The sequence below is a fragment of the Calonectris borealis genome, chromosome 1, assembly GCF_964195595.1.
Source record: "Calonectris borealis chromosome 1, bCalBor7.hap1.2, whole genome shotgun sequence".
NCBI lineage: Eukaryota > Metazoa > Chordata > Aves > Procellariiformes > Procellariidae > Calonectris > Calonectris borealis.
In genome coordinates, this window is record NC_134312.1 from 910,209 (window position 1) to 928,569 (window position 18,361).

The following is an 18,361-nucleotide window of genomic DNA, read 5'->3' on the forward strand; positions in this document are numbered from 1 at the left end:
CCCGTGGGGCTGTGCTGCGGGATCCCCCTCCCCTGACCCCCCCGAGGGGCTGTGCTGGGGGACTCCCCTCCCCTGACCCCCCCCGTAGGGCTGTGCTGCGGGATCCCCCTCCCCTGACCCCCCCGAGGGGCTGTGCTGGGGGATCCTCCTCCCCCGACCCCCCCCGTGGGGCTGTGCTGGGGGATCCCCCTCCCCTGACCCCCCCGTGGGGCTGTGCTGGGGGATCCCCCTCCCCTAACCCCCCCCCGCTGGTGCCACCGGTGCTCGGCGCTGCACGCACGCGGGGTGGGTGGTGACGTCAAGGGGGCGTGGCCCCGCCCGGCCCCGCCCCCGGCACGGCACGGCGCGGCGGGAGGCCACGTGGGAGCCCGGGCGGCCCTTTGCCGACGTGTCCCTGGCGCCGCGTGCCCCGGAAGTCCCGCCTCCCCTCCGCGGGGCGGGGCCGCCCCTGACGTCACCCCGCAGCGGCCTCTCGGGCCGGTGCTGCGGCGCCGCGCGCCGCCATTGGCCGGGGCGCGGCGGGGCGGGGCGGAGCGGGCCGCGGGAGCGGCCTCCCGTTGGCCGTTAGCCGGGCGGCGGGGCGGGGCGGCGGGAAGGCCCCGCCTCCCCCCCGGCCGCGGCCCCGCCCCCCTCCGCCCCGCCCCGCGGCTCCCTTCCGCGCTCGCGCCGGGCCCCGTCCGCTCCGTCCGCGCTCGCCCCGTCCGCCGCCCCCGCCCCGCCATGGCCTCCGCGGCCGCCCCCGGGCAGGGCGGCTCCGCGCCGCCCCTCGCCGTCCAGCGCGGCATCGTCAAGATGGTAAGGGCTCCCCGCGGGCCTCCGCGCGCTCCGCTCCGCCCGCCGCCGCGTGCGCCCGCCGGACCGGCCCGGGGCCCGGCCCCCCCCCCGCCTGCCGGGGCCCCCGCCGGTGCCCGGCCCCCCCTCCCGTCCCCGCCTCCCCTCCCGGAGCCTCGCGCTCTGCCCCGCCGCCCCGGGCCCCGGCCTTCCGGCGCACCCGGGCCCCTTCCCCGTGCGCGGGGCCCCGTGCCGTGCCCGGGCTTCCACCCGCCCCGCGGCCCCGGTGCTGGTGTCCCCCCCCGGCAGCCCGGGGACCCCTCGCTGCACCTCGGGAATCCCCCCCGAGGCGGGGGGTGCTGGAGGGGGCTGTGCCCGGGGCTCCTCAGCCCGGCCGGGGGCAAGGCCGGCCCGGGGGACTGCAGGGCCCCCCCATCCCGGCTGCTGGGACGGGGCAGCAAAAGCTTTCGGGCACCCGGGACGTGCCGGGGCTGGCCGGGCAGCGCTCTCCCGGGGGGCCGGTGGCCCCGCTCTGCTGCCGACCCTGAAGCCTCCACAGCCCAGGGGAAGCTCGGGATCCCCCGGTGCCGTGAGCCGGGGACGTGCGGTGGGGACACGGCGGGCTGGGACGTGTCTCGGGGTGCCCTACCTGCTCCTCTCCCTCCTCTTCTTCCCGTGCCCGTGGTGTCCCCATGGGAGGGAGCGGTGGGACGGGGTCCCCGGGCCCCTCCGCGTCGGGTCTCCACATCTGCCAGCACCTGGAGGGCGAAGGTCGGGGTCCGGCCGCTGCCGCTGGGATCGGGCCCTGGCACCGCGTCCACCCCCCCCCCCCCTCCCCGTGCCCTCCAGGTGCTTTTTCTGCCCCTCCCCGTTACCTGCCATGTCCCCCCGCCCCGGTGAGGATTCGTACGCAGGCTGCTGCTCCCCGGCCCCCGCGGCTGCCCTCGCTGGCCGTGCTGCGCCAGCACGGTCCCAGCTCCCGTCTTCGAGCCCGTTGGCCACTAACGGCGCCTTGCAGCGCCCAGCGCCTGCGTCGTCGTCCCGTTGCCCAAACACGGGTTTTTCTTGTGCCCAAATACGTTTTTTTCTCGAGGTTGCAGGTGACCCTCCCCCTCCCCTGGTCTGCAGAACGCTGCCTTCAGAACGAGACCTTCGCTCGGGGCGTCACTTCGCAGGGGACAGGGCTGGTGCTGCCGGAGGCTGGGGACGCTGCCTGCCCCGTGCTTTAGCTCACCGGCGGTGGGGAGCCCTTCCCGCCGCCTCCTGCCATCTCGTGCCCGACGAGCAGGTCTTGGGATGCTCAGGGAAAACCCTCACCTGGCCGCTCGTGCCTGGCTCCATCCGAGGGGATGCGGATCCACGGCGTGATTTTGGGCAGGACGGTTGGTGTCTGCTGGCTGAGAGGCAGCCGTGCCCGGCGGGCACCGGCTCCCGGGGGCCACACACTGCCCCATGCTTGCGGGATTGCTGGCCAGGCACCCCAGCTGCTGGCCAGGGCGTCCCCCCCGGCGTGTGCCCCATGGTCCCCCTTCCCTTTCCGGGGCAGCCAGCCCAAAATCCCTGCCCAGGGGGCACCCCGGGAAGGTGGGGGTCCCTGGCTCTCGGCGGTCACTGCTCTGCTTCGTGGTGGTGCCGCGGGGCCAGCCGGAGTGGTGCTGGCCGCGTCCTTCGCTGTGGTTCTCATCACAACTTTTTGAACTTGAAAGTTTGGGGGAATTTTTTGGCACCTCCAAAGTTTGGGAGCGGGGAGGGGGCTCGTCCTAGCGCAGCGGAGCAGGATGGGGGGGCAGGAGCAGGGAGGCGATGGGGGTTGGGGCCCTGCAGCTGCCGGGTGCCCCCCGGCTGGAAGAGGCAGCAGGAGCCGGGCTGGGGCTCTGCCCTGCGGGGTGGGATGGGGCAGCAACAGGCTTCTTCCTTTTTGGGGGGCTTGAGGAGCTGGGGGAGCACGCGGGGTCCTGGGGGAGGTATGGCTGGGCTCAGGGCAGCCGGGCATGTCGGGGCCCAGCTCTTCTCTGGGGTGTTGGGGGCTGGGCAGGTAGGAGCGCAGCGTGGCACGGCCCTGGCCGGCAGCACGGGGACCCCCGGCTTGGAGCTGAGCTGGCACCCCACGTTGGTGAGTCCCCAGGGAAGCAGAGAGCGCCCGGCTGCCCTTCTCCTTGCCAGCGCCTTGGGACCCCGCCTTCGCTTTTCATCCCCTTCCTTCCCATTCCTGCGACAGTTGTTAACGGTTGCGCCCCGCAGCTCTGGACGTGACGGTCTGGCCGACGGCTCTGCCGGCAGGACCCCGGTGCCCTCCCCTCCTGCAGCAGGAGCCGGCTCCGTCCCACCCGCGTCCCTGGACGCGGCAAGGCCGGGGCACGGCACATCGCGCTGTCGGCTCTGAGCCTGCGCTCGCTCCTCGCGTCGCCCGTACAGCTTTTGCAGCCCGGTTTAAGCCCGGGTGGCTCTGGCCGGAGCACGAGGCCGGGCTGACGGGGTGCCTGGGCTGACTTTTGCTGTGCAGGCAGGAGAGCACGGCTTGGGCTGGCCGGCGGGGCCGGGGCTGCCTTTGGGAGGGTGAAGCTCGGATGCTGGGACACTCCCGGTCCCATCGCTGCCCGAGCCGGGCCAGAAGCCGCTGCCCATAACGGTGCCTGTGGTTCCCCGACCGGGGAGCGGTGGGCAGGCGGTGTGGCCGCTCCGCAGGCAGGGACGGGGGGCGCGGGGAGGGTGGCTGCGTGCCCACCCCGAAGCACTGCGTGCACCCACGGAGCACAGAGCTGCTCCGCTAACGAACCCGTCCCCTTCCCGGGATCCAGGGTTCGTACTGGTAATTGGATAAAACAGTTACAGCATCAGACTTGTTTCCTCATGCCCTATAAATTAAAGATTAAGGTTAATTACAGTGATGAAACCTCTAAGTCCTTAAGTATCGAGCACTGAGCCTTTGCCGGGGGATCGCTCTGTGTGCGGCTCGGGCTTAATTTGAAGCTTGGTTCCCAGTAGCTGGCGCAGCGCGTCTGTCTCTGCCGTGGGTCCCGGCGCGCAAGAGGCGGCGTGGGGCAGCGAGCCTGGTGCTGCGGTGTGACCGGACCCTTGGGGTCGGCGCGGCAGGGCTTGTTTCGGCAAGGCTCGGTGCGAGCCGGTGTCCCTGGCGCTGGGCCGGCTCCTGTGACAGGGTACGAGTCCTCTGGCTTTGGGATGCGCTGTGAGCATCCGTGGGGATTTCGGGAGGGCAGCAAGCCAGGGCACGTGCTGAAATCCGACCTGGAGGTTTTTTGCGAGCGCTTCAGCAGCATCAATCCCACGTGCAGGGGGCCAGTGCTGATTTAAACGGGAACAGGGTGATCCCCGGCACGCTTGCTCTGCCTGGCCGGGGGCCCAGCTCGGTGGCTGGAGCTGGCCCTGCTGATGCCGTGGCTGGCGGGTGGGTGGCCTGGGGTCTTGCACGGGGACGGAGCCGTTGAGAAACCTTGGGGTTTTTGCAGGGCAGGATGATGCCGGTTACTGTAACGACTTGGGTGCAAGGAGGAGAGGTCCAGTGTGGGTCTCTGTGGTTTTTGGGGATTCTCCCAGCAGTTTACCCCGTACGGGTTTATTTGGCTGCCTCGACACGGTCACTTGGCTGAGGTCACCGGCCATGGGCGCAGGGTGCGGCCAGCCCATCGCCGGTGCCTGCCGCCCCGTCGCTCCCGGCGGGTCAGATCCCCCGGTAAAGCTCTTAACACCACGGAAGGTAGAAGGCTCTGCTCTGAGCGTGCTCCTCGCTAACGCCCCTGTAAGCTCGCCGAGGCCGTGTGGCGCAGCCCGGGCAGTTAAAACCCTCGTGCCCAGAGCAGCGTCCTTCTGTGCCGGCTGCGGGCACGTTCCCCCTCTGCGTGCCCTGTCCCAGGGGGCTGCCCTGGGGCAGCGCCGGTGCCGGCTTTTCCCTGCCTGCGTCCTCCTGTGCCGTGCCGAGCCCCTCGGGGTGCTGCGGGCACGTGCCCTCCCGAACACGGGGGTCCCCCTGCGGCGGCGGGGAGCGGTGGGGCTGCCGGAGCCCTGGGAGGTGGGTGGGGTGGGGTGGGATGGGATGGGATGGGATGGGATGGGACGGCACTGCCCAGCGTAGCCGTGCTCCTGGCTCCCAGCCTGCAGCAGCGGCAGTGGCCCGGCTGGGCTCATCTGATGGGTCAGCGCTGGGAGTAAAATCCCGATCCGCCAAGTCCTTTGCGTGATCCGCCACGCTGAGATCCCCTCGCATGCCGTCGTGCTGCGCTGTGGCAGGGATGGGACGTTTGACAGGTACCGCTGTGGAGGTGCGGGGTGCGGAGCGTGGCTCCATCCTGCATCTCCGAGCAGAAAACCTGGGGCAACTCCTGACTCTGCCCATGAGAAGTTGTGCCCGGGGGTGCCAAGTCTCCCATGCCCTGCCTGGGGCAGGATCCATCCCTGGAAGTCTGTCTGTCCACGCAGCATCACCTGCCTGCGTGCTCAGCTCTGTCACCTCTTCCTCCCCAGCCTCCCGGCTGCTCCCCTTTGCGGGGGCCGGGGGACCCCCTGTAACCCCTCTGCCTCCCCGCAGGTGCTGTCGGGCTGCGCCATCATCGTCCGTGGGCAGCCCCGAGGCGGGCCGCCCCCCGAGCGCCAGATCAACCTCAGCAACATCCGGGCCGGCAACCTCGCCCGCCGTGCCGCCGCGGGCCAGCCGGATGCCAAGGACACCCCGGACGAGGTGGGTGCTTACCGTGAGCGGTGCCGTGCAGCCCCCCTGCCCCGAGGGTCACGGGCTGAGCTGGACGGGGTGCCTGCAGGCTGCTGGCCCAGCCCTGCAGACCGCAGCACCCTCGGCTCGGCCATCGCAAGAGGCATTGCCCGTTCCCAGACCTGTCCCGTGGGGCGCAGGCAGCTCCCTCCTCGCCAGCGCTGTCCCCCTGCCCGGCTCGGGGACGTGCGGGGTGCTGCGGCTGCAGGGTGAAGCAGTGCCTTCAGTCATCCTTTCAGAGATCCTTTCCCTGCTCCAGCCCCCCAGTGTGGATTTTGGGGCAGATTTCTCCTTCCTCGCCCTGCGATGGTCGCACACGTACTCAGGACAGGGCAGGCATCGTCTGCTAGCGAGGACGAGGCGCGGCTGGGCAGGGTCTGCAGGACCAGGGGAAGCCGGTGGTGCCTCCACGCTTCCTCTGCGGGGCTTTGCCTGCCCCGGCGCTGGGGCACGGGAGGCAACGGGGGTGTTGCTTTGGCAGGTTGGGTGCAGGCAGGGCTGCCTGTACCGGCAGCGGGGCGCAGTGGTTGGGAGCGGCGGGTTTGTGTCGGAGGGAGCCCGGCCCCGGCCACCCATCCTCCCAGCCCCGGGGGTGGTGCGGAGCGCTGGCAGCTAATTGCTCTCCCTGGGGAGTTTGTCTTCTAAACACTGCTTCAGCCTTTAAATGTCACTCTTTTAAAAAATTATGCCTGTCAGGTTTGCTAATTGTTTATGAGCACGTCATGTTCTCTCCTCCGGACCGCGTTCCCCACCCACCTCCTGCGGTGGAGCGGGGCTGAGCTCGCCGGGGCTCCGCTGCGTTCGTGCCGCGGTGCAGGGAGGTGCCGGGGGGGCACACGAGAGCCCCCTTCTCCCGGCCAGGCACGGCTGCTGCGCTGGTCCCGCTCCGCTCCTTCACCAGGGAGCCCTGGGCAGGAGGCGGCGGAGCCCCGCCGTGTCCCTGGGCGCTGGGGCTGGTCCAGCCCCCCGTGTCGCCGCAGCTCCAGCCCGGCTCCCTCTGCCCCAGGAGCCTTCCCGGGCTCGGCCGACCGGGTCCGGCTGTGCTCGGGGAGCACGAGGCCGGCTGGAAAACCAACCGTGACCCCTTTTGGAGGGATGGAGGGGGAGAGAGGGGGTGTTCCTCCTGCGGAGTAACAGGGTCGGTTCCTCTGCAAGCTCGTGGGCTGCAAGCAGACTCCAGCGCGGTCCTGGACTAATGCAGCGCACGTGGAGGAGCGCGCGAGTCCCCCGGTGCGGGGAGGCTCCGGGCTTCCCCGGCTGCGTTTGACCCATCGGCTCACGTCGACTTCTTTCCCTCCAGCCCTGGGGGTTCCCGGCTCGCGAGTTCCTGCGGAAGAAGCTGATCGGGAAGGAGGTCTGCTTTACGGTGGAGTACAAGACCCCGCAAGGCCGGGAGTACGGGATGGTGTACTTGGGGAAAGGTGAGCGCAGAGGGGTCTGTCGGGCACCGAAAGGGCTGGTGGGGAGCGCGCGGCGGGAGCGTGCGGTGCTCACAGCCAGAGCTGCTGTCCGAGAGGGTGGGTTGGGATGCAGTGTCGGCAGCGGAAGGATGCATGGCCACTTTCTGGTGGAGCACCAGCTTTTGGAGGGGAGCGATGCCCCGGCGACAGTCCCGGCTGACTGCGGGGCTGCGCAGAGCCGGAGCACGGCCGCGCTCTCTGGAGCTGCAGCCGCTGGTTGACGCACGGCGGCACACGGATGCAGTCTGCGGCGTTAGGTGAATTCCCACAGGTTTCCCCTTGCCATCCTTTTCGTCGTTATAAATCTCTTGCTCATCTCTGGCTGATTGAAATCTCCCAAAAGGAACCAGCTTGCCTGTGGCCCCCGAGGACGTGGCGGAGTGCCGGGAGCGAAGCCGCTCAGCCCAAAGGCTGCGCGATGCCGGCAGGCAGCACTCTCCCCGGCTCGGAGCAGCCTGGGGCGGGGTGGCCTTTTTGGTGCTGGCGCAGGTGGGTTTTGGCTCCGGGTAGGTCCCCTCTCGTGGCGAGCACGACGCCGGACTGCGCTCTGCCGGGTGATTTTGGTTCCAGCCACGCTGGTGGATGAGGGTTTGGGCTCTCGCTCCCCACGGTTAGCCCTCAGCCGTTGCCTGGTCTGGTGAGAGTAACGGGAACAGAAAGTGGCTCAGAGGTGACCGCGTCCTGCTGCCGGCTTCTGGGCTGCGCCGCTCTGCTGGGCTTAGCTCCTGGTTAGACTTGCCGTGCCCTCGGGTTTCAAGAAGGGGGACGAGACCCACTCGATGCGGGTGGGCTCCTGGGAAGTGGGTGCTCACCGGGACCCAGCTTGTCCTCCAGTGCTGCCCGGCTCGGCGTTACTGGGGCAGATGGATGCACCGGCTTGGCTCGGGGCAGGAGATGCGCGGAGCGAACCGTGCACCTCTGTGCTCACCGGAGAGTCAGTGCGGAGCCGGGACAGCCCCACAACTGGGATGTTTGGGATACGACCAGGGTGTAGGTCGGGCTCTGCCAGGCTCCCTGGCAGCCTCCTCTCCCGTGGGAGGCTCAGCGGGGTAACTCGCTGCGGTTGGGGGAAGGAGGGAAGGACCAGCGCGTGCCAGGGGCTGTAAAGGAGCTCGGGGGCTGCTGAGTTTTGGGTCTGCGTCCCCTGGGGGGGTCCGGTGCCCACGGCCCCATGTCCCTGCAGACTCTGCTGCTTGTGGCTCGGCCGTGCAGGGTCCGACTGGAGAGGGTGAGTGGGTGCTGTGAGGGATCCTTGTCTCCGGATGCACATCCCGGCGTCGCTGTGGTGCTCGGGGCCTTTCCTGCGGTGGAAGCGGGAGGTTGGCTTGAGCAGCAAACGGCTGGGAATTGCTCACCGGTGTTTGTCCCGAGGCAGCACGGCACAAATGGAGCAAGTGGGGTTTGCATGGAGGCCCAGGGAGAAAGGAGGTGGCCCGCGATTTGGGGGAGAGGCTGCCTCTGGGTCTGCGGCAGGAGCTGCCGCTGCCTGTGGCTGGGCAGGACGAGGATTGCCAGCCGTCAGCTCTCTGCATGGCCAGAAAGCCCAGCATCGCTGCTGCTCCCGCCGCAGAGGATCAGCGGGTGGGTTCACAGCCGTGCAGGAGGCTGGAGCTCTGTCCTCGGAGGTTTTCAGGCTCAGCTGGACATGGCCAGGGCCAGCACAGCCCATGGTGGGCAATAGCCCCGCCTGGACCTCCTTTCCACCAGCACCTTGTAGCTGCTGCGAGGGTGACCCAGGGCTGGCTTCCCATCGCCGCTGCATCCCGGCGTGCTCCAGCCAGCATCTCCCGTGTCCTTGTTGGGGTCCCCCGCCAGCACGGGAATGTGAGACCCCCTCAGTCCCCAGGCTGCGAGAAAGGGAGCAGGGCCCTACGTGCTGCCAGCCTGCGCCTGTCCCCCGAGACAGACGAATAACTGGATGTCGAAGTTGCCTCCATGCTCGTTCCTGAGCTTCCAGTTAGCTCGTGGGCTGGGGGACTGGGAAGCCCTTTGGGGTGGGCTGCGGAGGGGGGGATCATAGTTTTGGAGAGCTGCTGCTCTCTGCTTTCCCGCCCCGCGGGCCATCCTTCGGCAGGAAGCCCGGCAGGTCCCGATGGCTTTGTCTGCAACAAATAAACCTTGAAAGGGGTTTTGTTGTTTGGTGACACCGCGGTCAGTAAAGTGCTCCCTCCCCGTCATCTGCAGCTTTGTCGTCTGCCACGTTAAGGACTCTTCTGCTGTGCCTCCCGCGTAGGTGTCGTCCTTATTGTTAAATCCCAGCCTGTCACACCGCGGAGGTGAGAAATGAAGCATAAAATGTTTCCTGATGAAGTTTGTCAAGGTTTAGATACTATTAATATGGAAACGCTGCGACAGCTTCCCTGGCAGCGACGCAGCAGCTGTCTGCGGCTCCAGGCTTTCGGCTTCGATTTGGAGGGGTGGGGGCTTTGGAGGGGTGGGGGCTTGCTGTCACGTGCTGGTGGCGGCTGAGCTGAAGCAGAGGTGCTGGGGGAAGGGTGGGGAGTGCCCTACACCCCCCCCACCCCCCCCAGCCACCCTCACTGCTGCTTGGGGCCGTGCAATCCTGTGCGTGGCAGCCGGGGGTCTCTCCCAGGGGATTCTGCCCGAATCCTCCTGTTTGTCCGTTCTCCCTGGCCCGGGATCCCCCCGGACCGTGGCGTTTGCCCCCCGCCTTCCCGGGGGCTCTGGCTCCCATGTTTCTGCAGAGGCAGGATACCTTGTGCAGAGGTGGCCGTTGCAGGTCGAGCTGCCACCGCAGCCTTCTGGAAATCCAGAGAGCCCCTTTGGTGCTGGGCGGGCATCGCCTGCCTCTGAGGACATCCCCTTCCCACGGGGACTGTCCTGGGTGACAGCACGCCTTGCAGCCCGGCGTGCGTCGGAGCAACGTGCCACCTTCCCACTTGCCTAGCCCTGGTCTGGGGGAAACGCTGTCCCCAGGAGAGCCCTGGGCTGCTCCGCGCGATGCATCGTGAAGGCCACGTGCTGCTGGGACACCGGGCGGCTGACGGGAGCCTTTTGCTCCCGGGTTGCTCCGCAACTTGTTAGCTGGAGTCGTCTTGGGAGCGCCTTCCAGGACCGAGGTCTGCGTGCCTCCGGGCCGCCCCGCGCGCTGGCGGCTCGTCTCACTGACTCCTCTCCTCCTCTCTCCGCAGACACGAGCGGCGAGAACATTGCTGAGTCCCTCGTGGCCGAAGGGCTGGCCTCCCGCCGGGAAGGGATCCGAGCCAACAAGTACGTACGCGGCTGCGTTCCTGCGCCGCCCCGGTGAGCCCGCGCTGCGCGGCCGCACCGATCCTCTGCGGTTATTTACCCGGGCGCGGAGCCGTTGTGTTCCTCGGCTTCGGCCGGGCACCCGCCCCTGCTCCAGGGCTCTCTGCGGTGCCCGGGTTCCACAGGCATCGGTATCCCAGCACGGTGACCCCTTGTCTTTAGGGTTGGGGTGCTGAGGGTTGTGGAGGGGGAGCCGGGCGTCTCCTTGCCCTGGATGCTGAAGCACCAGAGCTGTGGCCCTGGGCTGCAGAGCAGAAAATCTTCTGAAGCTCTTGGTTGCTGGAAGATAACGCCTGGCGTGGCAGAGGTGCTTTAATTCATGCTAGAGGTGATGTTGTGATGTTCCTGCCCCTCGCCCTGCGTCGGGGCGGTGCCTGTGCCAATGCCACTGGAGCTGATGCCGACGCTTTGCCCTGGCCCCATCGTGTCCTGGAGCAAGGGAGAAGCCTGGCCTCGGCTGCAGCATGCCCGCATCCCCGTGCACGGCCCCGGGCGCCGGCTATCCTGTTCCAGGGGTGCGAGTTGTTTCTATGGTGCTGCTATAAATACCGGTCGGACGCTATTTCCATCCCAGCGCCTGCTGGGCTGGAAGCTTGCCCATGTCGCTTCCTAAAACTGTTCCTGGCACACTTGGATGCTTTCCACCCAGTGTTTTCGGTAGCGCAGCCTGTAAACAGGTACGTTGAGTAAATGGAGCGTGCATTGCCAAGGGCGGGGATGGGTTATTTCATGCCCAGGCTTGCCAGTGCTGAAGCCTCGAGTGCCGGCGGGTCCTGCTTGCTGCCTGCCTGGGGACGCGGTCCCTGTCCCAAGCCCTCGGGCAACGTGCTCCTTGCCTGGTGCTGGTGGGCTCTGGGTGCCATTGGCATTGTTCAGTGGCTCTGCTTTGGCACGGTCGGGGACCACCCCAGGGCAGTGGTGCCTGGGAGAGGCACGAAAGCCGCTGCGCCTGCGCTGGAGGGGCTGCAGAAGCCGCCAGCCTGCGGGGCCAGGGCGAGGAGCTGCCGGGAGAGCGGGTGCAGCACCGGCGGTGGAGCCTGGCGAGGACCGATGGCGTTCAGCCCGAGTCGGCTCTTGCCCCCTGTCCTGGTTCTGCCCCTCCTGCATCGTTCTGGAGCGGCGGACGTGGGTGAAGGAGGAAAGCCTCTGCCTGCCCGTCCCCTGGGGTTTTTGACTTTCTCCTGCTTCCCGTTGGAAATGTCCCCTGGGGGCCCTGCGGAGGCTTGTGCCCACCGTGAGCCCACGCAGAGTTGGCTGCAAGCAGCCGGGCCATGTTGGCTGCCACCGCTCGTGGCTGGTGGCCGTGTGACACCCACGGGAAGCCGTGCTGGCACGGTGTAGGGACGGCTGGTGCTGGGGCTGGTGCTCCCCTCGGCGCCTGGAAGTCAGGGTGATGGGCCAGGCAGGACCTCAGCTCTGGCTTGGTTCCTCTGCGCTCGTCCCCGCTTTCCAGCCAGCCTTCCCCGCCGAAGCCCCCTCGCCCGGCCGTGTAGCCCCTTCCCCTGGCTCTACCGCAGGAGCACCTCGGCTGCCGCCGTGCCGCTGATCCCATCGGAGGACGGTTGTGTGGTGGCTCAGCTAAGGAGGGCAGAGCAGCTCCACGCCTGCTGTAGCTGGAGAGGTGACCGAGGTCCCCCGTGCATTTGCTGCCTGGGACTTCTCAGGCGCTTTTGGACCGGCCTGTTGTGCCGGAGGGAAGGAAAACAGGGTGCAGGCTGGGTGCTGTTGTCCGCTGCTTGTGGGACCTGGGCAGCCCCACGGGGACCTTCTGATGGCTTCAGGCTCACGGGGGTCTGCTGCTCCGCTCCTTCAACCTCCTCCTGCAAGTGCACCCGGTGGGCAGCGCGCCTGGGGAAGCCGGTCACCCTGTCCCGCGCGATGACGGTGCGGGAGCAGGACATGCAGCCCCCCAGGCTGCGTGATGCCGCTGCCACGAGCTCCGTCACCAGCGCGACGGGGCTGGTGCAGCGCAGTTAGCACGGGACTGAGCTTCCTGTAATTAAATATCGCCTGGAGCGCGTTGCTGCTCCATGTTTGCTCTCCTAATTCAAAGGCTGCGTTAATTAATGGCTGCGTGAGGTGGTTCTCAGCCACTCACTTGTCAGCTGCTCGGGTTGGACACTTCTGCGGTAATTTGGGATTCATCAGGTTGCAGCTTTGCCCTGAGCTGAAGAACGCTAGACCACAAATATCACCAACTTTGTTTAATGAGTTATGACAGCACGTGGCAGGGCTGGCCATCGGCCTTGGGAGGGGGCTGCTGCTCCGCTCTGTGCTCTGCGTGCGCAGGACCGGGGACGGTCTGTGGTTTGGTGCGGCACGTGAGCCGCGTGCCCGGGCTTGCCGTCCCTCCTCTCCCAAAGCTCTGCCACGCCGGGAGTTGGGGCTGCCGCTGCCCCGTCTCGCCGGGGCTGCCTGTCCATCGCGGTGCCCAGAGCAGCCTCTGAAGGGGTTGCGTGGCCGAAACCTCCCCCGGCTGTCAGAGGTGGGGCTCCCAGCGGCGGGTATTCGGACATGGATGGCGCAGCCTCTGTGCCGTGGTGCCGGAGAAACTTACTTTGATTTACTGTGCGTGGCTGTCAGCAGCACGAAGCATCGCTCGCCAGCTCACCCAGGCGGTGCCTTTTCTAGACGTGAGCGGTCAAATCGCTAAAGCATCCAGAGAAGGGCCTGGAAGATGGATGTTCCCGGTGATAAAACATGCAGGAACCGGCAGCGTCCTGCCTGCCCCAGACCTGGCCTCACTCCGTCTCGTCCTGTCCTTGCAGCCCGGAGCAGAGCAGGCTGGCGGAGCTGGAGGAGCAGGCCAAGAGTGCCAAGAAGGGGATGTGGAGTGAGGGGACGGGCTCCCACACCATCCGGGATCTCAAGTACACGATCGAAAACCCCCGGCACTTCGTGGACTCCATGCACCAGAAGCCAGTCAATGGTAAGCTGGCACCAACTCTGGCCCTCGCTGCTGGGCGCTGGGGTCACCCCTGTCCTCCATCCTCTGCTGCCTGCCTGCCCGCGGCCTCGGGGCCGGCTGCCCGCGCCGTGCTGCTTGGGTGCTGCTCCCAGCGCCCTCTCACCGCAGAGAGCTGGCTCCGGCTCCGCACCTCCCGCCGAGCCCCTCCGCAGCAGGACCAACCTCTCTGCTTTCGCTCCGCAGCCATCATAGAGCACGTCCGGGACGGCAGCGTGGTGAGAGCCCTCCTCCTCCCCGATTACTACCTGGTCACCGTCATGCTCTCGGGGATCAAGGTGAGGCTCGGCTGCTGGCCCTGTCCCCGCAGGCTGGCGCGCTCAGCAGCCCTCTTTGCAGCGAGTTCCCTCTTGAATTTGCACTGTCACTCGTCGTGCATCCTCCCCGGCGCCTTTCGGCACTGCTGCAAGTGTGCAGGGCTTGCACCCATACCTGCCCGCTTGCCGGACTTGCGGGACCAGGGCAGGGAGGGGCGGAGGCAGGGGCGCAGCTGCCTTGTTGCCCGCTGTGTCATCCTGCGTGCACCTTCCAGTAACGGGCTGGTTGCAGCCCGTGGTTGCGTGCGTGCCGGTGCGGGGCGTCCCTGCGGGGGTGGGCACAGGTTTGGGTTAGGTGGGTACCAGCTCCGCGCTGCCAGGCCTGGCAGCAGCCCGAGCTCTGGGCTGTCAGACACCCTGCAGGGGTCCCCTGCTCCTGGTGAGTGGTCGTCCCTGCGCCGCAAAATGGCGTGAAAGCATCGGTGCGTGCAGCCCCCCAGCCTGTCTCTCCCAGAAGCTACAGCCGGAGCACGGGGGCTGCGTGCAGCCTTCCTCCCCAGGGAGCTTTCCCACCCCCTTGCCAAGGTTTTAGGGGCCAGCCTGGGCCCTGACCGTCCCCCCTCTGCCACAGTGCCCCACGTTCAAGCGGGAGGCGGACGCCCCCGAAGTCCCCGAGCCGTTTGCGGCCGAAGCGAAGTTCTTCACGGAGTCACGGCTGCTGCAGAGGGACGTGCAGATCGTCCTGGAGAGCTGCCACAACCAGAACATCCTGGGCACCATCCTGCACCCGGCAAGTGGGGCTGGCCAGGGGTGGGAGAGGGTCCCGGCGGGCTGTCGGACTGTTGGTCATCACTTGCTGGAGATGCTGAAGGTGGTTGCAAGGTCCAGGTGCCTCCGGTGGGGGCTCAGGGCAGCGGGGAGTCGTGGGCTCTTTACTGGTGGATGTGGGAGACCGTGGTCCATCTGAGCAGCACACGAGGAGAGCAGAGCCCCGTGGGTATCACTGGGATGGCCTCCAATAGCTCCGGGGGCACTGGGCGCTGTGGCCAGGCCTTGCGGGGCTCTCTGGGGACCTGTGACATCTAAGGGGCTGAGCAGGGCGAGTGAGCTCCCCCCTCGCAGCGGGGCAGGGACAGGTCGGGGTAGATGTCGAGGCTCTCCTCGGGGGCCCGGGGTAGATGTCGATGCCGCGTCCCCCGCAGCTGAGTGCGCACCCCCTCCCCTTCTCCGTAGAACGGGAACATCACCGAGCTCTTGCTGAAGGAGGGCTTTGCCCGCTGCGTGGACTGGTCCATCGCCGTCTACACCCGCGGCGCAGACAAGCTGCGCGCGGCCGAAAGGTGAGTCCGAGCCGCAGGGCTGGGTGCTGGGGTGGGCGCGCTCCGAGCCGCACCCATGGGGTGACTCCAGCCCCCTCTCCCCATCCACGTGTGGGGTACCCCCGTGCTCTCCCGGGCGGGAGGTAGATGCGCTCTCTCCTTGCACCAGCCCCGCTGCCTCTGCCAGGGCTTTGCTGGACGATTTAATGGCCGTCCCTGCTGGGGATGCCTGCCCCGGCGTCACGCCTGTCCCCCCCCGCCAGGTTCGCCAAGGAGCGCAAGCTGAGGATCTGGAGGGACTACGTGGCCCCCACGGCAAACCTGGATCAGAAGGACAAGCAGTTCGTAGCCAAGGTGAGTGGCTGGCAGAGCGAAGGAAGGCGATGTGGAAGGCGCAGGGCAGGGTGCCCGGCTGCCCTTGCCCGCCTCTGCGTGTGCTCGGACGAACCCCCGAGGGTTTCGTCTCTGCTGCGTCCCCACCACGGACCACGGTGCACGGCCGCCCGGGCGCGCGCTGGGATCTCGGGCAGGCCTGGGGTGGGACGAGGTGAAACAAAGCGGAGGGGAGGGGAAGGGCCCACGGTGCGTGGGGAGGGGCTGGTGGGTGCCCTGGGGCCTCGCTGCAGCTGGCCGGGTGCCGCAGGGATGCTCTCAGCCTGCCCGCCGCTCCCCTGCCTGCAGAGGGCTGTTTGGGCAGAGTTTTCCTTCCCTCTCCTGCCTGCGCTTCCAGCGCGGTGTCAGGCGCAGCCCCTGCCCCAATCCCGGGGATCGCTGCTGTGGAGCCGTGGGGTTCCGTGGGGCAGGGCCCCTGGCCGGCACCTCCCTGCAGCGGCTGGCCCAGCTCCAGGGCCTCGCTAGCCCCACGTGTGGGAGAGCAGCTCCCGGGATGCCCCACTGCAGCGGTGCCCGCGTTCCTGCCGCACGGAAACCGTGGCTCCCCCTGCCCTGGCACGGTTCGGAGAGCGTAGCCGATGCAAAAGGGAGGACGCGGGGGAAGCTGCGTGGGGCTGACCTGGCGCTGCCCCGGCCCCAGGTGGGCATCCCTGCGGAGGAGCGTCTCGCCCGGGCTGGGCCGGCTGGCAGCGCGGCGGTGGGCTGCGGCAGGGCGCGGGGGTCCGGGCACCGCTCGGGGGAGCGGCCCCGCTAGATGGTGCTGCCGGCGCGCCCAGCGCAGCAGCCGGGGGCTTCGGTGCCGGTGGAAACCCTGGGAAATGTGCAGCAGCCGGATTTCTTGGAAAGTCAGCTTAACCCCTGCGCTCCGCCCGCGCCCGGGTCGGATCCTGCCCCGGAGCATCCTTCCAGCGGCTCCATCCCTGCCAGGGTCGTGCCCCGACACCCCTGTCCTGCAGGCACGGGCGTGAGCCGGGCTGCTCCTGGGGGGCTGCTCCTTCCCTGCTGGCTGCCCCGGCGCTGCCGGCTGCGGGGGGAACCGGGGCGGCGGCAGCAGGGCTTGGGGCAGAGCACGCGGGGCCGGGCGCTGGCTGGGGGAGCTCTGGAGCTGCCGGGCAGGGCAAAGCCAGGAGCTCTTGCGGCTGGTCCCGTCTCAGCCGCACGGTGCAGCCGGTTTAATTAGCTCATCCGTGCGGCGCTGTCACTGGGATCTGTGCGGCGGCTCCCGTCCTGGGGGATGAGGCTGGGGAGGTGCTGGCTCGTGCGTTAACTCTGGGATTACGCCCTTCTCAGCAACTGCCCCTTTGTCAGCTCAGATACAGTAGTGGAGGTCCCCAAAAACTTCCCCACCAGCTTCCGCGGGCGGTGAAGGGTTGGCTGGGCTTTTCCTCTTCGAGTGGCGTATGAACGTGGCCCAAATGCCAAGCCCAGGGGTCTCCGAGGAGGCCGGAGGTGAGAGCCCGTCCCTGGGGACAAGGACCGTGTTTGGTCCCTACCCAAGGTGCTGCTGTCGCGGTGAGAAATAACACCTGGGCGAACGCCTCTGCGGGCACGGGGATGGCCGAGCGAAGGCGCTGGCGCGCTCGGAAGCGCCATCCTGCCGCTGGCAGAGGCTGCCGCCGGAGCCCGCGCCAGGAGCCGGCACGGGGGCCGTTAGTCATGCTTTGCTCAGCAGCTTGCGGAGGGCTGGTGGAGGGGGCGGGTGGATGCTCCTGGCATTTCCAAGATGCCCGTTATTTTGTTGAGTAGCTCGTGTGCGGGCTGGGAGGCTGGCGGAGAGCTGCGGCAGGCAGGTCTCTCGTCCCGAGCCCCCCGGCAAGGCAGCAGAGGTGTCTGCGGCGGGTTTGGGGCTCAGCGGCATCTCCGGCCCTTGTGCCGGGCGTTGCCACGGGGCAGCCGTCCCCCCGGGAGCGGTGGGAATCCACCCCCGTGCCGTGGACGGGACCCCAATGTGCAGGCTGTATCCCACGTAGGGTCCCGGGGCAGAGCGTGCAGGATGGCCCCCCGGTTCTGGGCACAGCCCCTTGCTCTGCCGGGGTCCCCCCCAGTCCGGGGGCACTCGGCCCCCCGGCTGGCTGCAGCCTGGGGTCCGCTGCGGCGTGGCTTGGCTGCCCTGGCTCTGCAGCAGGAGCCCCCAAACGCAGTGAACACCACGATGCCGTCCTGCTTCTTGGGGAGGAGACGCAGAATTTCTCCGCCTTCGGTTAAAACCTGCTCTTTATGCAGGCCCGTGCGAATCGGCATTTAGGGAGCTGTCAGCTGAAGCCCCCCCAGGCGCTGTCGGTTTTGCAGTGTCAATTTTTGGTCTTCTTGCCTTCTCGGGAATTGCAAGTGACAGGGAAAATCAGGACAAATGCCTGCACGCTTCGGAGTGCCAGAGCTGAACCCAGAGCTGGGCACGTGCCCGGCCCCCATCCATCCTCCCAGCGCCCTGCAGAGGGGTCTGAGCACCCGCAGGCAGCAGGCAGGCAGGCAGCGGGCAGGCAGGCAGCGGGCAGGCAGCGATTGCTCCAGCACTGAAGCCGCCTCCGTGCTCGGCAGAACGCCGAGGTGCTCGTTTGCAGCGGCAGAGCTGACGTAGGAGCTGCCGGGGGGTGGCGGGGGGAGGAGGAGGAGGAGGAGGAAGAAGATCCCAACCTGTCCTTGCACTGTTGAGCAACCGCGGCAAATCGGCTCCGGCTAATTTTGGATCCTGCTGCCGTCGCGGTCAGCTGCCGGTGCTTTGAGCAGAGGGATTGGTTTGGGGAGAAATTAAGGCTTGGCCTCAGTTGTGGATTTGGTGCCTGTGAGTGGCAAGAAGAAAAGTGGTGGAATAAAAATGTGAAGAGGCTGGAGGCTTTCTCCTGAATTCCCTACGTCAGCTCGTCTTAGAGCACCCAGGAATTTGGGACGGTGCTGCTTAGAGCTGAATACATTACGCTGAAAGCTATCCCCTGCCAAAAGCTGTTTATACTACAGCTTTGTACGTGGGGCGCGGAGGCTGCGCGAGGTTGGGGCGTCCCATCTCCCTGCTGCGGGGCAGGATCAGCCCCCTCGGGCTCGGGGGGGTGGGTGAGAGCAGCAGCTCGCCCGGGGCGCGCTGGGCTCCGTGGGCAGCCCCTCGGCCGCGTCCAGGCTCGCTGGCCGGGCTGTGCGTCGCCTCCTGCCAGGCACCGACTCCAGCACTTTGCAGGCTGGAGGAGGCGGTTGGGGATGAGCTGTGCCCG

General features: G+C 67.9%; 1 protein-coding gene across 1 annotated transcript in view; it reads left to right on the forward strand.

The window, feature by feature from the left end:
• The first annotated feature begins 655 nt into the window (after positions 1 to 655).
• SND1 (staphylococcal nuclease and tudor domain containing 1) overlaps positions 656 to 18,361 on the forward strand; it is a 138,017-nt gene continuing 120,311 nt past the window's right edge. Inside the window, exons 1-9 of the mRNA XM_075141220.1 lie at positions 656 to 795; positions 5,315 to 5,464; positions 6,795 to 6,915; positions 10,107 to 10,185; positions 12,993 to 13,153; positions 13,376 to 13,467; positions 14,078 to 14,236; positions 14,680 to 14,786; positions 15,029 to 15,119. Coding sequence (XP_074997321.1) covers positions 721 to 795; positions 5,315 to 5,464; positions 6,795 to 6,915; positions 10,107 to 10,185; positions 12,993 to 13,153; positions 13,376 to 13,467; positions 14,078 to 14,236; positions 14,680 to 14,786; positions 15,029 to 15,119 — 1,035 coding nt within the window. The 5' untranslated portion in view covers positions 656 to 720. The remainder of the gene's footprint in view (positions 796 to 5,314; positions 5,465 to 6,794; positions 6,916 to 10,106; positions 10,186 to 12,992; positions 13,154 to 13,375; positions 13,468 to 14,077; positions 14,237 to 14,679; positions 14,787 to 15,028; positions 15,120 to 18,361) is intronic.